General features: G+C 36.6%; 1 protein-coding gene across 1 annotated transcript; it reads left to right on the forward strand.

Moving 5' to 3' along the window:
• Positions 1 to 22,722: 22,722 nt before the first annotated feature.
• On the forward strand, positions 22,723 to 23,161 carry LOC131055382 (uncharacterized). The gene is made up of 2 exons (XM_057989840.2): positions 22,723 to 22,902; positions 22,985 to 23,161. The coding sequence occupies exons 1-2, from the start codon at positions 22,723 to 22,725 to the stop codon at positions 23,159 to 23,161; spliced, it is 357 nt and encodes a 118-aa protein (XP_057845823.2).
• The last annotated feature ends 4,394 nt before the right edge of the window (positions 23,162 to 27,555 follow it).

The following is a 27,555-nucleotide window of genomic DNA, read 5'->3' on the forward strand; positions in this document are numbered from 1 at the left end:
TGAAATGGAACCTTAGACCTAATTAATTTGATTAATTAAGTGCTTAAGGAGAAATGTAATGCAAAATGCCAAATGCACTAAGGCGGGTGCTAAACTAGGTGTGAAATTGTACCACCCTAGCGAGTGCGTACAATTTACGACGCTACATTTAGCCCCCACTTTAGCGGTCATATGAGTACTACGTGCATATGCAAGCTAAAGTACAGAAAAGTAAACATTATTTGAAAAAGGATATATCCATAAGATGTCGGACGAAGCCCCCAGCGGTATCTGCAGTACACAGTTAGGAACCGCACCCTACAAAACAAACATTAGATCACAAAATCACCTAATGCTTACTAGGGAAAGTGATGAAATCTGTGAGTAGCTATATGCCCCCCCTGTTTCGACTTGCTTATTTAGGGAGGTGAAACAGGGTAGCATGTTTACTTGCGACAAATTGTGTAAGAGAGTGTTGATGAGGGGTGTTCATGAAATAGGCTTCATCAGAGCACTTTTTTGGAACATCCCGGGAGTAAGAGAAGGAAAATACGATTCCAACGCAACAAACGGCTCGAAAATCGCATCTCCCAAACTCAAGTTATGATAAGATGAATGAGAGAGGAAAAATTAGGGTTTCACAAAGTAAGAATAAATGAACAAGAGTATATACCTCGAAAGTGACACTTGTATTCGTCACTTTGTCGATTTTAGAATACTATTCAGTGCAGCGGAGCCCACATAGCCATCATCATGCCTTCACGACGATCGGAGCGTCCCACGAGGATCGAGATCCTGTGCCAGGCCGTGATCGATGACGAGCCACTGGACGAGGTGAGTTGACTGAATGTTTGACTTTTGATTTTTCACATGTTTGACTTTTTCGTGATCGTATGCGGGCCTCGAAGGCTGACCGGGGCCCACCCAAGGCGCCATGGTCCCTAAGGGGCGCCCTGGTCCCCCCAGGGCGCCATGGTCCCTGACAGGGGCACCATGGTCCCCTCAGGGCGCCATGGTCCCTAACAGGGCGCCATGGTCCCCATCAGGGCGCCATGGTCCCCATCAGGGCGCCATGGTCCCCAATCAGGGCCTGGCGAGAGGTTCGGGGCTTGCATACGATGTGCAACGGTTTGCATTTGCGATTTCGATGATCGAGTACTGATTATCGTCATGTTTTCGTGTTGCAGGGTCTCCCGTACATGAGAGAGCACACAGCGGGACATATTCTTTGCACTTTGCGAGATCAGATTCCGCGGCTGACTCAGTCAGAGAGAGACACTCTATCTATTGTAGGATTGTGGTACGTGATTCTGATGCCGGCCATTCGATTTCATCCTGCGATGCTGATGGCCTTGATGGAGCAATGGGATCCTGACACATGCACCTTTCACCTTCCAGTAGGAGAGCTGACGGTCACACTCGAGGATGTGTACCGTATACTTCGTCTTCCTATCAGAGGAGCGATGGTTACATATGCAACCGATCGGTCAGCGGAGGATCATCAGAGAGAGCAAGTGTATTGCATAGGGAGAGCCATGTCGAGCGAGACGAGAGGTTGCATCATGGTCAGCTAGCTCTTACATCCTACAGGGGAGGTACCACTTCTGAGACGCCTTATGATAGCCATCATAGCACTAGCTGTCTGCCCTAATGGGCGAGGGACACACATGCATGGGGGCCTCACATGGTGTATCAGAGCGATGGAGAGACACAGGAGAGTGTATGCATGGGGTCGGAGTATGCTTGCGCATCTCTATCACGACCTTGAGGAGTATGTATTCGGACAGGGTTGCAGTTTGATGACATGCACACTTCTACAGGTGTGGATTTTAGAGCATTTCACATGCACCAGGCCCATCGTCTTTCCATTGAGTACAGCGAGCGAGCGACCTAGGGTGTTCACTTATCCACTTACCAGAGAGTGGAGATTTGGCGATTTGTTGTATTGGAGAGTGATTTTTGACAGACTGACATCCGAGGTGATAGTGTGGAGACCTTACCTACTGATGCACAGATGGGATGGTATGGAGAGACAGTTAGCATGTCTACAGAGGAACTGCCTACTGCGAGGATGATATGCACACATCATAGTCCCTTTCTACTTTGACCGAGTACGGAGGCAGTTCGGACTAGAGCAGTGTGTTCCAGCTGATGTGCCCATCTATACTCGACACTCACGGGTCCTTCCCAGACCTGGAGCAGTAGTGAGACCGACGGTAGATGATATTGAGACAACAGACTTAGAGGGATCTGATCAGGATGTAGTCACTGACTACTCTGCAGAGCCTGGAGCACAGCGTAGATATGTTTCATGGTTCATGAGATCATATCCAGGTCCTATCTTTCCACTAGATCATCCGAAAGGCTATCCAGGCCCATGGAGACATGGAGACCGAGATGAGGACGAGGGATCCAGGTCAGAGGAGCCAGAGGAGGGAGAGGGTCATGAGGAGGCAGGAGATTCTGATCCACCTACAGGAGATCAGCCCAGTGACGAGGAGGAGGAGGATGAGGATGCAGATAGAGAGGAGGACGAGGAGGATGCAGGTGATGATGTGGATGAGGACGAGGATGATGATGACGAGGAGGACAACGAGGAGGAGGATAGAGATGATGAGGAGGAGTCGGATGCAGCTCCCCACCATTCAGGAGATGATACCATAGCTCTGGATCCACCTCTTATTCCCCAACAGGGGGAATAGGAGGCGATACGGAGACCTGTCACCAGTACCGTCCAGCCTACACCCATCGTGGATAGAGTATACGAGCGAGGGGAGCCTAGCGGTTCTCAGTCACAGATACTACCATATCATGATCCCTACTGGCGCGAGGGAGATCCAGGTATAGTAGGCTTATATTGACTGATTAATGTTTTGATGATAAAGAATGGTACTAACAAAAATTTGTTCTACTGCCATAGCTAATGTGCAGGAATGGCGTTCCTTGATTCAGTAGGCAATGACAGACATTTCCACGATAGCACAGATCCCCAGTTCCTCACAGATTGCCTATAGGCCTCAGGGGAATGCGGGTCGGCATGAGGATTTGTTTTTCCCATTCTGAGTATAGGTAGATATATGGAGGGAGAGAGAGAGAGTCCTATCAGAGGACCTTCAGCAGGCGCGGCAGAGAGAGAGAGTCCTATCAGAGGACCTCCAGCAGGCGCGGCAAGATCTAGCAGCGGCTCAGACCAAGGCTACCACCTATCGTGCGATCCTTATGGATAGGGATCGTAGGAGTTCCTCGCGGAGTCACTCACAATTTGTATCGCGCTACACACCCATGGGTCCACCTTCATGGCCAGATCAAGAGGGAGCGTCCAGTCGACACTCTCCAGCCACTAGCCCTAGGGATAGGAGATGATTTTATGATGTAAAAGAGAGGTCACATTTTGGATATACAGTGACCTAGATTTGTATACGATCCACACATATATATGTATATATACATGCTTCTCTTTTGTCTCAAATGTGTTATCTTTAATGCTTAAAACAATGTATATTTTGTTTTGATTAAATCTAATACATTTGGTAAATGTACATGTATGTTCAGAATTTAATTTCCATGTGATTGACTTCTCAATGCTCCATGATTAAATTGATACATGTGTGACTTAATTAAAATGTTTAATCAAGTACTACATTGATGATAAGGAAGAAATATGCATTAAGCCTAAGAATCATATAACTAATGTGATTTAATTCTGAATTTAAACACAACATGATACGATTCTACTTAATACCTAAAGACATTGTATAATATGCTAGCATAATGAGAAATGTAAACCTTTTACAATTTACATTAATGAATTCAAGACAAACTATAAAGTAAGAAGACACACTTGTCAGGAATGAAGCAATATAGATTAAACATCATAACATTTAATTCTATTTTGCTTTAACTAAGAGATACTAACATATTATCCAATGTTGAAGAATTGAAAAAGAAGATAGATGAAGAATGAAGAATTAAGCATAATATCTACGCAAGTGCATAGCATTTATAGGTTCTTTAAGAGGCATACCATCTACATCCGCTATTTTGTAAGCACCTGATCCATAATCCTCCATAACGATGTATGGTCCAAGCCAATTAGGACTGAATTTTCCCTTTTCTGCAGGCAAGGCATTCACATTGCGCTGATTCTCATAAAGGACTAAGTCACCCATTGAGAAGGAACGTTGAATAACCTTGTCATTATAGCTTCGTTGTAGAGTTTTGTGATACGCTTGAATATGCTCAAGAGCGTTTATGCGCTGTTCATCAAGCATCTCAAGCTGTTGAAGTCGTTGTTCCCTATAAGAGTCATCATCTACTATACCTTTGAGAGAAACCCTAAGTGATGGAATCTCTAATTCTAAGGGCATAATAGCATCAGTACCATAAACAAGATTATAAGGAGTAGTTCCCGTAGCAATTCGTACACTCGTTCGGTAGGCCCAAAGAGCATAGATCAGCTGGTTACTCCAATCCTTACCATGCTTATTCACGGTTTTACGAAGAATTTGTTCGATTATCTTATTGGATGATTCGGCTTGGCCATTTGATTGAGGATAATATGGTGTAGAAAATCGATGTTTGATATGATACTTCTCGAGGAATTTCTTCACATCCTTGTTTTTAAACGATGTCCCATTATCTGAGATAATAGTGGAAGGTATCCCAAATCGAGAAATGATGTTTTCTAGAAGAAATTGACAAATCACTTCAGCAGTAGTAGAGCGAAGAGGAATAGCTTCTACCCACTTCGTAAAGTAATCTATTGCAGTTATAATGAAGGTGTGTCCTTGAGATGAAGGAGGAGAAATTTTTCCAATACGATCCAAACCCCATGCGGAGAAAGGCCAAGAAGCTACTTGAGAACGAAGTTCTTGGGCAGGAGCATGAATCAGATTATTGTGTTGTTGACATTGATGACATTTTTTAACAAATGAAAAGGAATCCTTCTGCATAGTTTACCAATAGTATCCCATACGAAGAAATCTATGAACTAAGGATTTGCCCCCAAAATGCCCCCCACAGGCACCTGAATGTGCCTCTTCAAGAGCAACAGGGATTTCCGACTTGTTAAGACAACGAAGGAGAAGACCATCATAACCCCTTCGGTATAGGACATTAGAAAGAATGATACGCCTAGCAGACAGCTTGCGGATTCTAGCCCTAGTGTTCCTATTAGCAGAATCAGAAAAGGTACCATCGGTCAAATATCTTACGATATGCGAGAACCATTCATCTGAGTCTACAAAGTCACAACATGTTATCAAGCTAGAATCATCTTCAATAGCCGGAGAAATAAGATTGTGAATAACAAAATTAAGATCGACCATAGGGTCCTCTAAAGATACTAGAGAAGCCACACATGCCATTGCATCCGCATGTCGATTATCTTTTTGAGGAACGGGTTCCATGGTATAAGAATCGAAATTTTGTAATAAAGAGATAGCAAGATCTTTATATTGTGATAATTTGTCTTGTTTTGCTTGATATACTCCTGTTACTTGTCTTATAATCAATTGCGAATCTCCATAGATATGTATGTGTTTTATATTCAGAGCTAAGGCTGCTTTTATTCCCACTATAAGAGCCTCATACTCAGCAATGTTATTGGTACACAGAAAATTTAGACGATATGATAAAGGAATGGACTTCTTTGTAAGAGAAATCAGAACAACACCTGCCCCCGATCCCGTACGACACTTAGAGCCATCAAAGTATAACTCCCAAGTTTCATCTTTCTCTATAGAAAGAATGAAGTCATCAGGAAAAGACTCAGGGTTAGGGAAGGAGAAAGGTGAAGGGGCCTCAACTAAGTGATCGGTCAACGCTTGTCCTTTAATTGCTCTTTGTGAAACAAATTTAAGGTCAAATTCAGTTAACATCATAACCCACTTAGCTAGACGTCCTGATAAATCAGTTTTAGAGAAAAGATGCTTCAAAGGATCAAACTTAACCATGACATGGACTTCTGAATTTAAAAGATAATGTTTCAATTTCTGAGTCGCAAATACCAAGACCAAGCATTGTCTTTCTATCGTAGAATATCGGGTCTCATAATTGAGTAAGGTACGACTTATGTAATAAACCGGACATTCCTTACCATCTTTATCATGTTGTGCCAACAATGCTGCGAGAGCATGAGAGGAAGTAGCTGTATACAGAAGGAAGAGTTTAGAAGGTTCGGCAGGTTGAAGAATAGCAGGACTAGCCAAATACACTTTTAAATCTTCAAATGCTTGCTGACAAACCTCATTCCATTGAAAAGTGATATCCTTTTTAAGAAGTTGAGTAAAAGGAAAGGTACGATCCGCAAGTTGAGACACAAACCTACGAATAGCTTGAATCTTTCCTTGTAAGCTTTTAAGTTGAGAGACATTTCTAGGAGGTGGCATATTAACAATAGCATCTATTTTCTTAGTATCCACCTCAATCCCATGATGCGAAACTATGAACCCTAATAGTTTTCCACTATCCACACCAAAAACACATTTTCGGGGATTCAAGCGCATGTGATATTTACGAATTCTTTCAAAGATTTGACGAAGGACTTTAACATGATCCATGCGAAGAAAGGATTTGGCCAAAATATCATCAACATAATCCTCTAAAATCTTATGCATATAATCATGAAAGATAAGGGTCATCGCTCGTTGATAAGTGGCACCGGCATTTTTAAGTCCAAAAGGCATCATTATCCAACAAAACGTACCCCAAGGAGTAGTGAAAGCAGTTTTGAATTGATCTTGAGGGTTTATGAAAATTTGATTGTAGCCTGAAAAACCATCCATGAAGGATAGCAAGGCATGTCCTGCCGTAGAGTCAACTATCATGTCAATGTTTGGAAGAGGGAAATCATCTTTTAAAGAAGCCTTATTTAGATCCCGAAAGTCGGTACACATCCTTATTTTGTTATCTGGTTTAGCCACAGCGACAATATTTGAAATCCATGGGGAATAGTCAATAGGGCGGATAAATCCAGCCTCCAATAGTTTTTCAATCTCAGCTTTAACAAGCAGAGCCACCTTAGGATTCATTTTTCGAATCTTTTGTTTCATGGGCTTAGCATCAGGAACTAAGACAATATTATGAGTAACAATCTTAGGATCTATACCAGGCATGTCAGAATATGCCCAAGCAAAGATCTCAGGGAATTCATGCAATAGTTCTTCATATTGTTTCTGTTCCTCTTCATCCAAACATTTCCCAATTTTAATAACTTTCTCTTTGTTGCAAGGATCCATCTTAACATCAATGGTGTCACTTATGAGAAGATTACTTTGTTGAAGAGTATCCTTTAACTGAGGGAATTCTTTCACAATCTCATCATTATCAATCTCTTTTCCAAAATAAGCTTCGGTGTTCAAACAATAAGGGAGTCCCCTATTGTGATGATAACGAGGAAGAGTGTCATAGGCTCCCAAGAACTCAGCTAAAGCATCATCGGTAGGGAAGATATCCAAAGCACAGTCACCCGAAGGATCCCCATCAATATACTCAGGGTGCTGCATTGATAGAGATGTAGAGATAGCATTAACACTAATGCATGGTCTTTTAGAAGCTTTAGTACGTCTGCAGGGATTAAAGCCAAGTCCAAAGGCATAATTGTGAAAATTAGTCTCTAGAGGAACTCTTATACCTTGTTCATGAGCACCACAACCTTTTCCATGATACCCATGCTTAGCAAAAATGCAAAAACCACGACCATAACGATCAGCCATTTCAGGAAGAGAAGGTGGTTTTTCATAAGACAAAGAATCAAACTCTTCATAATTATAGATGTGAGGAGAAGAAGTTTGAGAAGCAGCGACAAAATTATTACTCATAGATTCAAGTAAGGTTGATTGATTTTTAGTTTCTTCTTTCTTTTCAACTTTATGATTTTCAGCTTCTTCCTTCTTTTCAATTTTAATTTCTCTAGAAGGAACCTTATACTCACCTACAAAGGTAGGGTTAAAATCAAGAGATCCCCAATCATCCTCTACGAGAACCTTCTCAGGATCAAAATCCTTTTTATGTGTATTTTCAAGTCAAGAAAGATCTTCTTCAGGAGTTCCAGACTCATCCAAAGGATTTTGATCATCAGAGAGTGAAGACTCAACGATAGGTTTCTTGTTTAAAGAGTCATTACTAGACGAGGATGGCTTAGAAGACTCTCCTTTGGAATTAGATGTTTGTAGACAAGCTTGAAAATTAGTATCACCCATTAAAGTGTATGTCTTATTGTTATAAACGAATTTAACTTGTCTATGCAACGTAGAGGGGACAGCTTGCATGCTGTGAATCCAAGGCCTCCCTAATAACAAGTTATATGTTAAATTTCCCGGCATAACATGGATAGGAGTAGGCAAAGTAACAGGTCCCACTGTGAGAGGTAAGGTGATGATACCTAATGAAGTCTTAGCCACATTGTCAAAGCCACGAATGGGACGAGAGTCAGGCTCCATAAGAGACGTATCCACATTCATCTTATGCAATAGATTAATGCTACACACATTAAGGCCGGAGCCATTATCTACCAGTGTTCGTCTTATAGCCATGTCTTTCATGACAACCACAATCATCAAGGGATCGTATTGTTGTTGAATTTCACTAGTAGGCAACTCATCTTGAGAAAACACAATTTGAGCTTTAGGATTCATCACAGAGTTAACAAAAGATGCTATATTACTAGACGTATTCGGTGGAGGAACATTCAAATCTTTCAAGGCATCTTGTAACATTCCATTGTAAGCGGAAGAAGTTTGAATCAAATCCCAAAGGGATATATTAGTAGGGGTAGCTTTAAGTTGTTCTATGAGATCATATTCCTTACCCATAACTTGTGAAATACGGGGAGCTTGAGGAAGAATTGGTTGAGGATTAGGAAGGGAAACTGGAATAACAGGAGGAGGATTAGGTTGCCTATTATTTCTGGTATGATAAGTATGGGCAACCGCATGATAACTCTCTCTAGTTATTTGTTTAGCATAATTGTAAGGACTTATAGGTTTTCTTCCTTGTACAGTGATGATTGGTTTATTCGGGGTACGAAAGGAATCATGATCATACCTTCCTTGAACAGTAAGGAGAGGTGATTTAGGAATTTGAAAGGTAGGAGAAGGATAAGCACCTTGGACTTCAAAGAGAGGCTTATTATGTTCATTCAAGTTTATCATGTTAACCAATTTAGAGGTCTTGTTTTTGTTTATAGGTTTCGACAAAGCCACAAAGTCATCAAGAGCATCATCCAACAAAGCATGATCATATCAGTTAAAAGGTTTGTCTTTTGATTCGAAAGGAGACATCTCCTCATAGAGGGGATTATTGAAAACAACCATGTTACTAGATTCAGGGGAAGAGTTGATACGAATGTATCCTTGAGAGGAATCATTCGACTTATCTTTCTCATCACACCTAAATGGCATAGTAACAAGGTTTATGAGTTTTTGGTAAAATGAAGGTTTAACCAAAATGTGTGGGGGAAAAAGCGAGACTAGGTCAACATACCCTAATCCTACTCTTTGACACACATTACAGAATACGAAAGAGCCTAGAGATATCGCACAATTGGCTACTTCTTTTGGTGAAAGAGAGAGCCACGGGATATCTATTAGGATTCCTATTCCCTTGTTGAAATTGTAAGATCAAGTAATGCAAGTTCAAACCCTAATCTCAAAATGCAAGTATGAACTAATAACAAGATTGCAGAATTGAGATTAAACAATGAACAGCTGTAAGTACAAGGATGAAATAAGAATGCAGATATGTACCCGGAGTCAAAATCGGACTGAAAATGTTCGGGACGGGGGCACGGGCGCCACTGTCCTGAAAACTGCACCGGAAACCACTGTTCTGCACTCTGAAACACTGTCTGGAAACTGTCTGCAAACTGTCTGTCCGGAGGACCAGGGTGCCCAGCGCCTCTGTCCCAGGGACCAGGGCGCCCAGTGCCCCTGTCTTGGCAGGACCAGGGCACCCAGCGCCCCTATCCCGGTCTCCTGCTCTGTAATTTCACACAGAGTGCTGTTCCAACTTTCTCTCTCAGGATCTGTATCCTGCGGCGTCGTCCGAATCCCGAAACCTGCAATAATATCTGAAAAGGGGGAGGGGCGGCTATATAGGGTTTTGCCTTAGTCAAACCCCCGCTTCGGTGATTTCCACCTCCACGAATAGCCAAGTTGTTTTGTAAAATGTATTGTGTGTGCAGACCTAGTGTGTGTGCAAGGTCCAAAAATGCAAGAAAGCAAACTAGAGCAACCTAGGAAGTAAACCCTAATTGCTTGCAAATGATAATGTAAATGCTCTAAATCAAGATGCAATGTGATCTAAAGCATGAATAAATGAGGTATCAAAGCTTATGCAAAGACATGAAAACAATACAAAATCATACCCAACCCTCAAGGGAGGAGTACAAGCCAATCTTCAGTCGGTAATCTCCTATTGTTCTTCAATGTCTTCCAAGCCCTAAGTGGATGAATGAGTTTGATAGATGCTTGATAGAATGATGTTGAATGTTGTTGAAGTCCTCAAAGATCTGCTCTTTCGCTGCATATGAAGTTCTTGGAAACCAAAAATCCCATCCCTTCCAATGAAGAAAGAGAGCTCTTATGTATGAAACCCTAGATCGTAAATTCATATTTTGGCCGACCTAGAGATTGAATATCCTACCAATTTCTTGGGGTTAAGCTTTATTTTATGATTGGATCGTGCTCCCAAAATTTCAGGAAAAATGTCCAGGACCATGTGCACCGGGCACCATGGTCCCGAAAACTTTTCACCAAATTTTCAGGGCCGTCGGATAGTTACAGGTGATTTCGAGATGTTTTGACCCCGAAACCAAGCCCCCAAGTTCGAAATAGGACTTAATTAGGGTTTTTGATTAAGTGGTGTATTAGAGGAATAAAATGCGAAGGACGCGCTTTCGTGAAAGGGCCCAACTTTGTGATGTAGAGAATGATGAAATGGAACCTTAGACCTAATTAATTTGATTAATTAAGTGCTTAAGGAGAAATGCAATGCAAAATGCCAAATGCACTAAGGCGGGTGCTAAACTAGGTGTGAAATTGTACCACCCTAGCGAGTGCGTACAATTTACGACGCTACAAATAATATTTGTGTTCTCTCTTTGTTTTGGGAAACCTCCTTACCTTTTTCTTCTATTGAAAATTTTGAAGATGGGAAATTTTCTTACAATGGTGTCTGGAGTATAATCAAATGACCATAGTTTACAGTTGGAAGCAACTCATCCATTCAGGAAGCTTCTTTCATTTTTGTGTGTATCTTTATCTTGCTATTTTATCATTATTTTTCTCTTTTTTCCTTCTTAAAGATGACCATCCGCCAAAACATATGTAACAAAATGGTGCCTGCTCCATTGAAGAAGTTATTAATGTTGGCATTGTCCCTCGGTTTGTAGAGTTCCTTACAAGGCATGAGTTTCTTCCACTTCAGGTGGAGTGTCCAATTCATTTGATAACTTTTGATAGAATATTAAGTCAACATAGTGCCTCAGTAATTCTTGTGTTTCAATTGTTATGGTATAGTTTGGAGCTCCCTGGTCTTTGACAAACATTCCATCGGGAACCTCAGACCAAACAAGAGTTGTGATTGGTCATGGATCTATGCCAAATTTTGTGGAGCTTCTTTGATCCCCTAGAGATGATGTTCAAGAACAGGTTATGTTCTTAACCCTTTCACTTGTCACCAGATTTTGTAACTATGATTTTTCCATCTGTTGGCTTTCTACAGTTCTTTTTTATTGCTCACATTTTATACTGTTACAGGTTTTTCAGGTTCTCATAAATCTAGTTTGTGATAGCACCAAGTTTAGAGATATAGTCCTCATTCATGGTGGCCTTATGCCAGTCCTGGATCAATTCAATGATCATGCAAAGCTGTCAATGGTAATAAATGTTATTTATAAACATCATAATAACTCTTGGGCACACCACAGTCACCCTTTAAGAAGATATAAAATTATGAAAAGGATTGTCTATTACCTGACAATTTAAATAATTGTAAGACTTGTTGATTATAGATTTAAGTCATGGAATGAATGTACTAACCCTTTATGTATCACTTAAAGTTATCTTCTTTGATGCAAACAAAATTAGCACTTCCAATTCTTGGTTATCTGATTCAAATAGATGATGAGGAAATCTTGTCAGATAAATGTTGGGCTCTATCATACCTATTACATGGAACAAATGGTAGAATTCAGGCTGTGATAGAGGTTGGTGTTTTTCATAGACTTGTTAAACTTTTGTTGTATGTATATATTTATGATCTACATTTGAAATAGACATTAATTCATACAACTCCTAAACACAAAGTTAAATTCGCCTATGTTATGATCCAGAGAAAATTGCTACTGAAAACCAACATACATCAGTAGGCTGAAAGTTGATGTATTTTACACCAATAGCCTTTCAACTACAACATTTGTGCTACGTGCAATGTCTACTTGGTAAAATTAATAACCATGTTGCTGAAATAAATTTTTAATACAGCTTTTTGCTGCTACCAAGTGCCAATGTACGATTTTCATTTTCTTAAAGCATAAATTAAGGGTACAGTACTGAAATGCTAATGTTCTTGGTATTGTGTTTGAGAATAAACCAGACATAGATTTAGAATGTTTATTTCAAGTGTCAAGGACAAAATCAAAATGAAAGCAATGAACAAGCATGGAAAGAAGTACACAACGCACAGTACCATTAACATAGGATATGTACTCTGGCACAAAATAAGCTCTTAGTTCTCTGCTTGATTAAATATCAAAACAACTTTTGTATACTATGTTCTACCACTATGTCACAATTTGGTTTTATACCAAGTTGAATTTGTCTTGGTAACCCTATCAAATGATGTGTTGGTTCCTACTGAGTGGATCTTGTATGTATGCATTCTTAATTAGTAGAATATATCTATTTCAGTTTGTACCAAGCCAAAAAATGTTCCTTAGGGGGAGAATGTCGACATAGGCTGATTATAAATTCCTACTATATCAATCCCTATGATCTGAATCAAAATGCCAGTTTAGGGAACACCACACAAGTTGAATAAGTTAACAAATTTTAGGTAGAAATTGAATGAAATCTAACTCAAATAGAAGTGATAGAGTAACAGCCTAGGCCTATCCCAAACACTTCCAATGCCAAACATGGAAAAAACCCTATTCAGTGTCATGTCCCAATCAACTACAGAGAAGGCCATTGGCCTCGTGCCACTATACCTCTCATTCTTTTTCCTATTTTGATAATCTTAAAGTCATCAAATGCTTAGCCTTTCTCTATTGAGGTGTCTTTTTCTCTACCCAATAGGATATTTATAGAAAATTGATGTATGTTTTTTTTTTCTCTTGATTTGTTTTATTTATAATTTATTCATCTCTAATATGAAATGTAATTTATGTATTTTTTTTGGATTTATTTGTAGTTTTTTATGGGGACAAAAGAGAAAAAAATCATATTTTCTTCCAGGTATACATTCAAAGTTTCACTATCTTATTGCAATGCTAAATAGAGGAATTATACAACTTTTTGTTTTGGTGTTAATCTCAAGTAACCTAAATTATTTTCTTACAAAGTAAATTTTTGCAATGTTTTCAAAAAAGTAATAGATCCAAGGATTACAAACAACAAGGAGCGCCACTCAAAATGATTAATTAATGCCACCTACTTCATCTAGGTGAATATGATTTTCACATGACTTATTCATAGTATAACAAACTTTATATCTAGGATGCTTTGCTTTCTTAATTGCTTTTGTCAATACCACTATGTCTCCTTTTCACTAGGAGGAACTTTAGTGTCTTCATTGGGTTTCTCATTTCTAGTGGAAAATATTACCTTCTGATCCACCATTTCTAATTGTTCTTTAATACCTTCATTGATCTTATAAAAAATTTCATAAAACCTCCTTGAGTCCCCACACCATGAGCTAGTAAACTGGAGAATTCAAGTTGATGCATAAGATAACCTAGGCCATCTTAGCACTAAGAATTGTGAAGGGCTTATACACAACTCTTTTTCTTTGATTTCCTATGTGCCTATTTCCAGCTTCAATACTTGATTAGTCTCCACCTACTACTTCTTCAGTGGAATAGGCCATCCATATAAAAGATTTTGTTGAGCTCTCTTCTTCTTTATATATGATTTATCAGAAGGAGTTTTGTTCATGTACAAACTTGATTCCCTAATCACATTACTTTTTGGTGCCTTATGGAGCTCAGACCTTACAAAAGTCTACACCTATAGCTCTAGATAACATGGTTGTGTAAAGAAATTTTATCAAGATACATATAATCACATGTTTTGTGCTACCATGATATCTAGATTTTAAAAAAATATCTACTAAAAAAATGCTTCTTAATCACATGTTCTCTATCATCCTACTTATAAAAGATTTATTGATTACTAAGTTCATTGTTTTCCTGCTTCCCATGGGCATAGTGCAATGGGTTAGAGGTATTTGTGTATTGATTAGGAAATTGTGAATGAAAGGGTACAAAATCCAATCCACCCTTGAGAACCTTACTCACACTCGTATTGTGACTTAGAACATGCAATATTTTCTTTGACTGTCTTGAGCTTTGCCCACCATTTTCACAATGACTAAATTTTTAAATATCTGACTAAGATTGGCATTATCAATGATGCTTCCACCTAAAATTGTCCTTCTTAGGCTTCCCAAAAAATAACATGTTCTTTATTCGTGCTTATTGTAGTGTTAATCAAGACCACCGGTCTCACATTCTCTAAGTACAAGTTAGAGTGTCACAACCCCTTTATGTTGTTCATATCAATAAGACATCATAGTTGCGTTGAAGGGAAGCCTGATTTCTCATACTAGTGTTTCTCAATAACAACCTTTTTTTAGGCGTAGACACTTTATCTTTTTATCCAGTAATTACTTTAAGATTTCCTCATAATGGGCTGTCCATTTTTACCTAATACTATCAGGGCATTTGCCAAATAGAAATGTGACTATCCTTTTGACCAAATACAGTCACCACCTTTCTTTCATGCATTTTTCTTGACCAAATACAGTCACTTCCTTTAGTTGATGACTATTATGGATTGCTATGATGATATCACTTTTTGACTATGTTATATCATTTAAGATGACTACCAGAGTCTTTCCTCTTTGTCTTTTGACCATCCTTTCATCCTTTGACAGCATATTCAGTTGGCCTACCACAGTCATGCCATTTCCATTATGCTTTTGTGCTTTGGACTATGTATTTAGTTTCATTGCCTAACAGATTGTGCGTCTTTCATTTCTCTATAGATGTTTATGACTATGAGAACAATGTTGAGAAATAATCTATCTAATATATTGGCTGCATTTGTATACTTTTCATCTAAGAAATAGTAAGAATATTTTGTTGATACCCTCGTATTCTTGTGGTCCCTGTCAAGCAATTAAGAAATAACCATCTTCCCTTGTATTACTATTCATCTTTGTCTACCATTCATGCTCTTATTTTCTAATATATTTTGTTGCTTAATGTACCTTACCTAATTCCTGATAGTACCCTTGGCCCTTGTTCTTAAACTCTCTTTTTCCCTATCATATACTGTCATTTTTATTCCTTAATTTCTGACCGTCTTAACAATCTTGAGTCCCTTCAAGGGTGGAATGATTTGAACCTTTTCTATCATGATGGTCAATCCTTTTTCCATTTTTTACTATGTCTTCAACCTCCAATGTTAGGAAACTTTCCACCCATGATACTAGGGCCTACTCATCAAACCCCTTTGATTTTTTTGATAGTGCTTGCAATTAGCTTATTACTATATTGATCATTTTCCATCTTCCATGCATGGAATTTTCACCATTGTGACTTGTGGCTATAAAACATTCCTTTGGTTGCATTCATGATTGTGGGGGTTTTCTAACCAAATGATTAATCATTTCCCTTTGATGGTCATGACTATCTAGGGTTGTTATTAGTCATTGCTTCTATGACTTTGAACTATTCTAATGATACTATGATAAAGGTCTTATAGTACTATGACTGTAATTCTTCAAGTTCAAGCCTCTCTGCTCCATTGCGACTTATCATTTTATGGCTCTTGTATTGGGATTGAAGACAATATTTTTTTAATAAAGGTTCATCTTTGTAAAATCTACACACATGTCATTGACCTCAAGAAGGATTCACTGATATCTTTTAAATGAATTCTTGTGTTATTCTAGTTCCATACTTATCTTACTCTCAACTTTTAGCTGTCATTTCTCTATTCTCTATCAAAACTGGGACAAATACATAACACTGACTTGCATTGTTTGAAATAGTTGTAGCTCCTTAAAGAAAATAGTCACACATTTACATTTTTTATCAATTGCTTATCCTTTATAAAAAAAATGTAAAAGAAACTTGCATCAAATTTTATATAATGTCCATATACTGTGATATCTCCTTTGGACTGTAACTCCATGTTTTTCTCTTTTAGACATTGCTCATGACTATTTCTTTCATCCCTTATTGTGTCTATACAATGGTATGAGGCTTGTGCACAGTTCTCTCAGCTATTACCATTGATTCTCTTGAGACTACATCTTCACCGCCTTGAGAAGACTATCTTTTCTCATACACAGTCCCTTTCTTATTTCATCCATTCACTACTTAGTGCCTTCTTTGTAGATTCCTATTGATGGTCCTCTAGGCTAAGATATTGACTTCATTGTGATGACAACCTTCTAGACATGCCTCATTCCTTTGCATTGATGTCTCTAGGACTTCTCTCTTTTGTTGTTAGTTACTATAAGGATCGTTTGACTATTTTAACTCCAATGAAGAGAATTTCTTTATGTTTCTTTGACATAAGGTAATGAACTTTCCATGTCTTGGTTTTCTTGGTATCTTGCTATCCTTTATGCTCATTCCTGGGACTTCTCTCAAGGATTACATTAACGCATTTTTTAATAGCTATATGTAAGCACCATCTCCAAAATGTGTACCATACTAGAAAGGGCATTAAAAACTAGCAAGGTGAATGAGAAAATAAAGACTTGGAACTGTTCCTTCTTAAGGTTTTGTAATCTAATCTTAATGCCTAGGTTAGGCCTCATTAGGCTTAGCCTGTTGTCTCACTTTTCTCCCCTTTCACTGACCTTGATGCTGCATTGTTATGTATTCTCTTGTTCTAATATTGTCACTGGTTATTGTGTCTTAATGATGGTTGCCTTGTCTTTCATATCTCTAAGATTTGGTTCTTTGTTGTATTGCATATGATGATGTGACTTTCCTTAACTTCTAAAACAAACCCTTGTAAACTTATGTTTGGTTGCGTATCTTTACTTCTAAGATTGTACTTGGATACATTTTTGTCATATTCATCATTGGATGATTAAAAATCCAATGCTCTTCTAATCCTTTGTCATTACAAGACTTTCACCATTCTTTGAATGCTGCAATTGATCATCGATGTTCTCTCCATGCTTAGACCTAGGACTATCTTTGTCCAATGAATGGACTATTTATTTCTATCTTTTCCTCCATTTGATTACCTTGTCTTTGGCTGCCGATGTTTAATGGACTGACTTGTCTCTATTTTATTACAGATCAACTTCTTTGATGTTGTCATATACACATATTTTTTGTCTACCTTTTTTGGATCTGTAACCTAGCCATGCTATTTCTCAGCATTGTGACTATTCACTATCTTCATGTTTCTTTCATTCATTGGTTGTGATGACCATGTATGTCACTGTCATTATAGAATGTAATTGTTATTTGCTTGCATACTTGTAGCAACATAATGAGTAGTGATCAATAATGCTCCTTAAGGTGGTTCTTTATCCTAATTTACAAAATACTTGGTGATTTCTTCCTCTGTATCCTTGATGATGCTCTATCACCATTTTCTTATATTGACCGTCATTATCTTGTTACAAGGTTCTCTTTATGACTTTGACTACTATAGTTGTCCTATGAGGGCCAATATGATTCTTGGTATTAATACCATTTGCATCAGCATCAATGCCTTTGTATCATGTAGCTTCAATGGACTCTACTCTTTGTTTGATGATTTATGAACCTGATTATTGTTGATGTCTTATGCTCATCTCATGTTGCTTTTACCTTGTACCCTACCATTTATTCTTATCAAACCTTAAAGGTCTGATTCAATAACTTGTAACATGCTTTTTTATGCATAGCTCATTGTTGTCTTAATAGCCTCCTTGATGCTACTCTTACTATTCTTGTTGCTCATACTACCGCTTTAATGTTGTCAAACAATTATATTAGGTGATATGTAACTCTAGTCTAAAATGAATGGCTTCTAAAAGTTACTAATTTTATTGATCTCAATTCATGAACAAGACATTTTCCTTGAATCTGTGACATTTACAATGGAAGGAGTCTTTGAGTCCCCTAGGATTTTGCTAGATATTGTTGATGGTTTGCTTGATCCTGAGGCATTAATAGGTGCCTTTCATGAAGCCATTATGTCTCATGTATGCCTCTATTACTGTCACAACTTTACATCAATTATTTTCTAATGGTATGTGCAATATGACCATCATTGCTCCTACTATCAAGTTGCCCCTTCGTGGGAATATATTTGTATTGATTTGTTGACCCTTACCATAGAAACAACATTGACTTTTTGTGTAGGCTACTTTTTTACAACAAACAAAATAGCATGTTTTGTGTTTGGCTTCAATAATATTGTATATGCCTAGACTCCTTCATCTTTGACACGAGATTGTTTTGGCTTTCTCTATGACTGCATCATTTTTTTAAGCAACATTGCTCTCTACATTGTTTCTTTCTTTTGTGTCAAGTCTGCTATTGATACTATTGGCTATGAATGGTCCTTTTGATATGCTTTGGATTGTTATTTATGATTGTGAATGTCAAAGAACCTTTTTATTAATTACTTTTATTATATACTGATTGCTTGTTGTTATTGTTGTACTAGTTTGTGTCTCTTTGTCTAGGCATTACACTGTCATACATGTGTTTGAAAGAATGACCATGACTTAATGAACCCTATCATTTATTAAGAAGTCAAGTGGAATGCTATAGATCATTACAATTAACACTAATTTAATATGGGGGCTCATGACTATGGCCTTTAACCATGGAGTTGTCTCTACGTGACTATCATGACTGCAACTTTTCTTCTAGGAAAGCATTCTCATTGTTCTCACAACCTTCAAAACCTTGTCATCATGAGATAAAAGGTCAATCTATGCTATGTTGCTCTAGAATCAAGAAGATTTTGTAGTGTTGCAGATACTCTTAGAAGTATTTCTTAGAAGATTAAAAAATCTGCCCTTCTTTTTCATTTATTTATGATTGCTACCATACGTAGCTTGATCTAAACCTTTAAAAACCCTGTCAAAACCCTATCTCTTATGCACATACAAAATTGTTTCTCTTTAAAATATAATAAGAGGTTTCATGATAAGAGCGAAAAACCTATCTCTTTGAAAGATGGCATGCATGATACATTTATGGGTCCAAAGAAGGTTTTATGATGCATTGTCCACTATCATGGTGCGGATTTCACGTCCAAACCCCTGGAACAACTTCTTGATTGCTCTTTGTGTGAAGCTTTGAGAAAGCCTCTCTTGTACAAGAACCTTTGTATGGTTTAGAATACTGCTTGTTGATGAGTCCAAGGCAGTGAAACTGGAGTGTAAAACCTTTGTATGCAGCTTTTACCACAAAAGCCTCCACCTCTTTGAAAGATGAAAATGTAGCAGTTGGAAGTGAACCCGCAAAAGACAAAAGGAAAAGTTAAAAGCAACATTGAAAATTAATGTGTCCAAACTTTATTACTTCCCTCTTCATGCACAAAAGACTTCTCTCTTACCCGTTTCAATGTGGAGAATAAAATTTTTAAATCTTTGGTATTATCTAAGAGAGAGTTTTAACATTGTAACTTGTCTGGTTGAACCATCCAGATTCTTGACTTAGAATTTTGATTCCTTCTATAATTAAAACTCTTCAAAATTTAACTAAGCAAACCTAGGACCTTGCTGAGCCATTTTTGACTCGAAGGGAATAAATAGGCAACAACTATCACATATTTTTTACTCTTTGTAAGCTTCATTAATGGATATCATCTGATTGCCACTGGTTTCGTATTGATTATACATAATAGACATCACCAACATGGAAGGTGGTGGTCTAGAATTGGAAGAGTAGCTGGCATCAAAGATCTATATTTAGAAACATTTAGTAAGTTTTCTCTCTTTCTGTGTATATGATAATGACTCCTTTATGGTTTTATGATATTGCATTATAATTTTATAAGATAACTCTTCAAAGGAAACCATTGAGATATTAGTGTTTTTTCCATTTCATGAGACATTAGTTTTTTTTTCCATTTCATGCTCTCACTTGACTGAGTTAACTTGATAGGTACACAAGAAGAGGTTGTTGAAGCATACGACATTGCTACCATCAAATTAAGAGGCCTTAATACTGTGAATTTTTTTGATATGGGCATATATGATGTGAATAGTATAACTGAAAGTAGCACATTACCTATTGGAGAAGTTGCAAAACAGATCGTGGAAGCCAATATATCTGATCTAAGTGTCGAAGGCTATTGAATAAATGAGGACATGAATTCATAGATCACAGATACCTTAACCAGTTACACCAAGACTTGTTTGTTCAACTGATGTGCTTTTATAGAAGTTAAATTCTTAAAATGAATAAATCAAGCAAAATTTTGTGCTTGATTAATTTTGAAGCACAAGGCCTTCCATACATCCAATGTGATTTGCAATGGCTTGGTTGGAATTTTGAAAATTCTTTAACATAATTAATGTATATGATAGTTCTAATAGAAATATTTAAGGGGACATCAAATGATCCTTTTCAAAAGAAATCAATTGATAATAATTTATTTTTTTAGCTCAACCAGCACTTAGTTCCAAATGCAACCATTGTACCAAAACATTTTAATACAACCAAATGAATTATTGCATATGATTCAAGTGTTTGTTTGATTTATTGGGAGGTTCTATCTCTTCAAAAAAATTCCCCCGTTCATATTTTAATTCTCGTGTTTTTATGTTTGGTAAAGTAGTATTTAATAATGGTTATGCCAGATCCATGTTATGTTTTTTTGGTTGTGAAGGAGCTCCTACATCATTTTGTAAGATATTAAACATTGGAAATATTTACAATTAATATGGTATTTATAGTCAAGTTAGTTTGTTATGCTACTTTGTTGAGTGTTTTGTAAGAAACAAAATGTTGGAAACAATTATAGTGAATATTGTATTATTGCTAGTTGAAAACAATGAATGTTGAAAACCACACTAAAAAAACAATCAAAATAAATTGTTTATTTTCTTAATACATTTTTTGAGACAATAGCTGGGATTAAAAACATATTGTCTCTACAGAGACAATATGTCTTTATTCCCAACTATTGTCTTTAAAGAGACAAAAGGGAAATTGTCTTAAAGAGACAAAAATATTTATGTTTACTATTGTCTCTATGGAAACAATTTTTGAGACAATAATTTGAAACACTCGCTTAAAGACAATATATAAGACAATATGCAAGTTTTTTTTTGTCTCAAGTTAAGATAATTTACTCAAAAATTGTCTTAACCCCCCTCTATGTAGTAATGTGAATTCAGGACTGGAATAACCAATCATTGGTAAAGAGCAAAGGAAGTTGGATAGCTACATGATTCCTATCCTTTCTCTAGTTGATCTACTTTTGAAGTGGACAGAGAACATTATAATCGTGCGTAGAATAAGAGGAGGAAAATGTCTTAATGAAGTCATCGTAGCTAGGAAAACAAAATTCGCTTGTAAAATATTATTTAGTGATCTTATTTCGAGAAAATTGTTGAAGGAATAAAACTTCGAATGTATGTATCCTTATAGTCAATGGATAAGTAAAACTACATATATGTGAGGAAATTTGAAGAGTGTGTATCATTGTCAACAAACTAAGGAATACTAGATAAAATAGAAGTGGAAGAATATACCCACTTTGAATATTTCAGTATCATTTGCTTAGAGTGGTAAGGGAATTGAAACCTTTAGAAAAAGCCTATCAGCGGGAAGGTTGTTGTGATTCATGCCAAATTCTCGTCCATTCAAACAGAGCCAAACCACACATTATTATTCAATCACGTTTCGGCTTCCAAAAATGTAAAACATGGTCAATTACAACAATCAGCACTAAACAACCTATAAATTGTAGCTTAGACTTCTAACATACGATTTCTTAAAAACAAGCCGATCAGTTAAACTTCATATGTGCCAGGAAATGTGAAGAGTGTGTATCACTATCAATGAAGTAGAATATTTGTAACACATGTAGCATACAACGTCAGTGGAAAAATATGCCATAGTTTACATATTTTTGTATCATTTGCTTAGAGTGGTGAGGGGATTTGCAGCTTTTGGTAAAGCCTACCACATGGAAGACAGTTCTACAACACTCCAAATTTTCCTCCATTGAAACAAAGTAATACCTAACTTTACTATTCGAGCAAATTTTATCTTCTTAACATGTGAAACATGGTCGGTTAGAACGATGAGCACCGAGCATAGAAAGCAAGTCATACACAAGACTATAAATTGCATCTTACACCTCTCACAAGGAAACCTAAACCTAAGTCTACCATCTACTGTAATAAGATGAAAAAGTCAAGTTGTTCGAAACTTCGAGTGGCTTTTTCTTTTCTACAATTTTGGCGATTTTGAGTTTCTTGAGGAGAGAGAGTTATACAAGTATCCCAGTGAAAATCAGAGTTTCAAAATTAAGAATGGCTGAGTCATATGCAAGTATAGCTGACGTAGATGATTTCTATGAATGGGTAAGTCATGAGGAAGTTACACGCTTTATGACATGGGAGCCCTTCAAATCGAAGCAACATGCAAGAGAATATGTTGCAAACGTGGTGATTCCTCACCCTTGGAATGAACAGTTGCAGAGCAGAGATGGGGTATGCCATCTCTAGGAAGTACTAGAAAATGTGTGTCATCACTCAAACTGTCATCACTGCTCTCAAAATTGGATGGAAGGAGTTGCAAGGAATAACGAGGATTGAAGCTCTGGATCTCCCAGAGAATGTGGCCTCGGCAGGAGTTCTAGAGAAGGCAGGGTTTATCAAGGATGGGCTGCTAAGTAACTATGTGTATCTTAAGGGGAGTCTCATGGACTGTTTTCTCTTTAGCTTTGCCGTTTCCACATCTATTCTTTGACCTATCTTTAGCTTCATCATTGTATCATTTTCTAGTTGCATACTACCATAGCTTAATGCAAGTGTACTCTTTGTTTGTTACGTACACTCTTACCATGCTTATTAGGTTCAATGGGATATTCAGTGATGTACGAAAACAAATTATTGTATATGGGATAATAAATTATTGTAATGTAGTGTTCTATTGTAAGTCTAAGGAAGTGTATTATTCCAATATCTACTATATTGTTTGGAAAAGGATTTAATATGTCTATTTAAAAAAATAATATTTTAAAAAGTTTTAGCCATGGCATATGTAAGAAATTTGGAATCACAAGGGCAGTCTTTTTTGGCTTTTTTTCTTGGTTAACCAATTGCGAAGAATGATTTATGTTGTCAATTTTGTTAATAACAGTTGCATCTCTTGTTTTAGAAGATTGTACATGATCGATTACAATTTGTATGCCATTTCCTGATTTTTGAGATTATTTAAAATTGAAATGGTTGTATAGAAATTGTAATTATTTGTAATATAATATATTACAATGGAATTTTATTTCCAATGTAAATATATTATATTGAATTAAAGATAATAGTATCAACATCTTGAAAATTATATTTAAAGTCAAACATTGATAATAAAATATGAATCTAGTTTACAATGACAAGATATTATATCAATTAAAGAGGCTTATGAAATATAAAATGCCATAAAATTTATACATGAAAAATAATATTTTTGTTTTTTATTAAGATAAACAGGGTTTACAGGGACCCGAAACCCAAAGTCAGAGAGAAATACAAAAAATTTAACAATCGCTAACCAATCTAGAAATAAGGGCAAAACAACCACAGAAGCAGGGGCTATGCCCACACAACAAAAACACAAAAACCACTAACAGAAAAAATAAAAAACCACTAAACCAGAGATTGCATTAGCTCCGAATTATTTTGGATCATACTCTTGTTGAGTTCCTCGAGCTCTTCCATGATGAACCTGGAGGTACTCTTCTCCTGGTTCTTGCTCCTTGTCCTTGTATAGGGGCCAGTAGTGACCTGTGATCTCGTACCTTGCAAGTTTGGCAACTGGATTTTCTTCTTCTATTTGGTGTCTGAGGGTGGAATACTGGTGATGGGCTAGGCTCATCGAATTAACCTTTTTAAGACCCTCAAAACTGCTATTCATGGCTTCCTTGCTAATATCGACGAGATTCCTCAGTTTGCCCTTAATCTCTTCCATGCTTATTTCCAACTGACCAATCCTCGATTCATGATCCGTTTACATGATCTTGACATCTTCTATAAGTTTCTGTGTCATTTGGATAAGCTTGTTAGTTTTGCGTGCCATGGGCGTCTCCATAAAAGTGTCAATAATACCCTTAATTCCTTCCTTTAGCATGTTGATCTCCTTGTTGACCCAAATAAAGTAATTTTCATGGCTTTTAATAGAACTTTTAAGGATAATATAAAAATTAGAGTCTTTTTTAGTATCCCCTTGATCCCCCTATTCAATGTTAATGGGGATATCAAGCTTTATTTGCTCCTCCTTTCCCTTGGCTTCTCTAGTTTTTCCTAACTTAGACTTTTTCATATTCGGTGGATCAGAACCCTATAGATTGGGGTTAGGGATTTTATACATATTGGTATCCCATCTAGGGTTTTTGTTTCTTCTCCTGCTACAAGTGCCAGGTGTAATATTATGTGGGGAACCCTCCTCTTGAGAGGGATAGTAGTCTGAATAATCCAAGACATTGAGGTCCTACCAGTCCATAGCCATACTAGACCCTTCTTCCTCCATCTCCGTGTCAGACACAATTTGTACATCAGGGTTGGTTGAAGAATTGGGGGTTTTTATGACAGGAGAGGGTTTAACCCCATGATCCTTGGCATATTCCATAATGAGCATGATTTACCCCTCGTGCAAGATAGGGTTGTCACTATTTTTGGCATGATTCACTAGGCTATGTTCAAGAGAAGATAACAAGTAGAACGACAAAGAAATTATTTCATTATGCCTAAAATGATTCAAAATCATAAAGTGGTAAGAGAAGATACTGGAATAGCGTCCATCAAGAGTAATATACCTCATAATCACTTCAGCCACATCTGTCCAAAATGATTGTAGGTCCTTCTTGTTATAATTATCATCAACCATCTTTCACACCTTATCTCTGTCGCTTTGTTTGTCAAAGAAGACCGAAATGGTCTATTTTGTTTCCCTCCTCTCTCTATAAAACTTCTTGCCATGCATCTGCAAGCCAATTATCTCTGCAATGAAGGCTTCATCGATTCTAAACTCTACCCCAAATGTAGTGAGGATACCTTTCTTCCAACTATCACAAAATCCTCAGTCATTTTTGGGGTCATTGCCATGAGGCCTCATGAGATACGACACAAGGCCCCCATCAGTAATCTTTGTCAACACCTCCATGTTCTTTTCAAATTTCTTATATGAAGCTGGCTCCATTTTGTTTTTATCACCTCCCATATGCAATCTACCTTTGTAAAATTGGATGTAAGCACCAAACCCGAACTAGGAGATGAAAAATTAGACACAAAAGAAAGCTCTAGAAACCCTAGTATTGAAATTCGAACTCAAATCCCACGAAATTTCATTAGGCATTTAACAATCTATCATCATTATTGTGAGATGAATGATAGATAGAATCAGCGTCCTTTCTTTTCAGTTCAAACAATTGTATTGGGAAATTTTCCCTTCCCGTCCACCACCGTATATCTACATAATTCACACCAATGTTTGCTAGGTGGTCCGTTGGCATGTTGCCTTCCTGATAAATGTTGGAAATTTTGAATTCATCCAATTTGGTAATCATGATGTGGCACTCTTGAATTAAATGTTTGATAGTCTAGCTGGACTCAGTGTGTTTACTCACACATTTGATGATGTTTAGTGAGTCGCTCTCAAGCCACACTTTTTTTAAACCTTCTCTTATAGTCATGTGTAACCCAATGTATGCGGATTTTGCCTCGGCAAAGTGGTTTTCCTAGGTGCCCAGTGGGAGTGCCAGCGCCGAAACAAGCCTACCATTGCGGTATAAATAATATTTTTGTTACATTAAGTCAATTAAATAATATTGTGGATTCGAAAGCTTATTTCTTTTTTCTTCAACTTTTATTTTCACGGCTCTTTCTTTTTATTTAAATTATTTAGAGTAGTCATTCTAAATATTGGTGAAATATTTGAGTTATTCAACATATTTTATATAGGATATAATAACAAATATTAACTCTTATTATTTTATATTTCTTAAATTAGTTCTTAATAATAGAAATAAAACTTTTTAATTAATATTTAATTCATTTTTATATTAATTATAAGTAAAATAGATGCATGTGTTGTTTTTTAATAATATAATAAAATATAAAATAAAATGATCAAATTACGCTTCCAAATATTTCTCAAATTCAATTGAAAAATAAAATAACATGTTTTAATTTTAAATAAAAAGTAATTTATATATTATAAAAATCCACTTCAAAAAACCTACTTCTATACACACAAAAAATGGATACTAGGAAAGAAACTTAAGAATTTTCTTTCTCTCTTTCATTAGAATGATTGGTATATATATATATTATACCTTTTATTATATCCATTGTGAACAATGGCGCATTATCAAATCTAATAAAAAATCTATGTATTCACATTTAATTTTTCTTCATAAACTCAACTAATGAAAGAAGCTCCCAAAATATAAGAGATTGCTAGTATTTTTTTATGGTTAATTACTTTAGATGGCATATCAAAATAATTGGTAGCAACATTCTTGTATACCATTATTTATAAAGTGTAAAAAATTTATGCTCCCCCACAAACATATAAAGTAATAAAAATCTATTAATATAAATTGTGCTTTATAGAAATATTTATATCTATATTTTTATTTTATATCATGATTTACAATTATATTCTATCTTTTCATTTTGTTTTACAAGTGATTGACAAGTTGTTATGATAAACTTAGAAGAGATGTCAAGTTTAATAGGGTTTAGTTTACACTAAGAATAATTTAAATTTATGGTTAATTTTTTTATTTGTTTTTTTTTCTCTCTTCTACAATCTTAGCGATTTTGAGTTTATTTAGGTAAGAGAGAGAGCTATAGAAGTATCCCATTGAAAATTAGAGTTTCAAAGCTTAAGAATGGGTGAAAAGCAAAAAAAAAAAAAAAAAAAAAAGAGGGAAATTAAGAAACTTCTATATGGATGAAGTAGATGATTCCTATGAATAGGAATGTGATGAAGAAGTTACATGCTTTATGACTTGGGAGCCCTTCAAAAATTTTGCAATAGGCAACATAGTATGTTGCAATTGTTGTGATTCCTCATTCTTAGTTTAAGACCATTTTCCTCCAAGGAAATAGTAAGGCCATTGGCCACATTACTCTTAAGCAAGG

This window comes from Cryptomeria japonica, chromosome 8, assembly GCF_030272615.1.
Source record: "Cryptomeria japonica chromosome 8, Sugi_1.0, whole genome shotgun sequence".
In the NCBI taxonomy this organism is placed as follows: domain Eukaryota; kingdom Viridiplantae; phylum Streptophyta; class Pinopsida; order Cupressales; family Cupressaceae; genus Cryptomeria; species Cryptomeria japonica.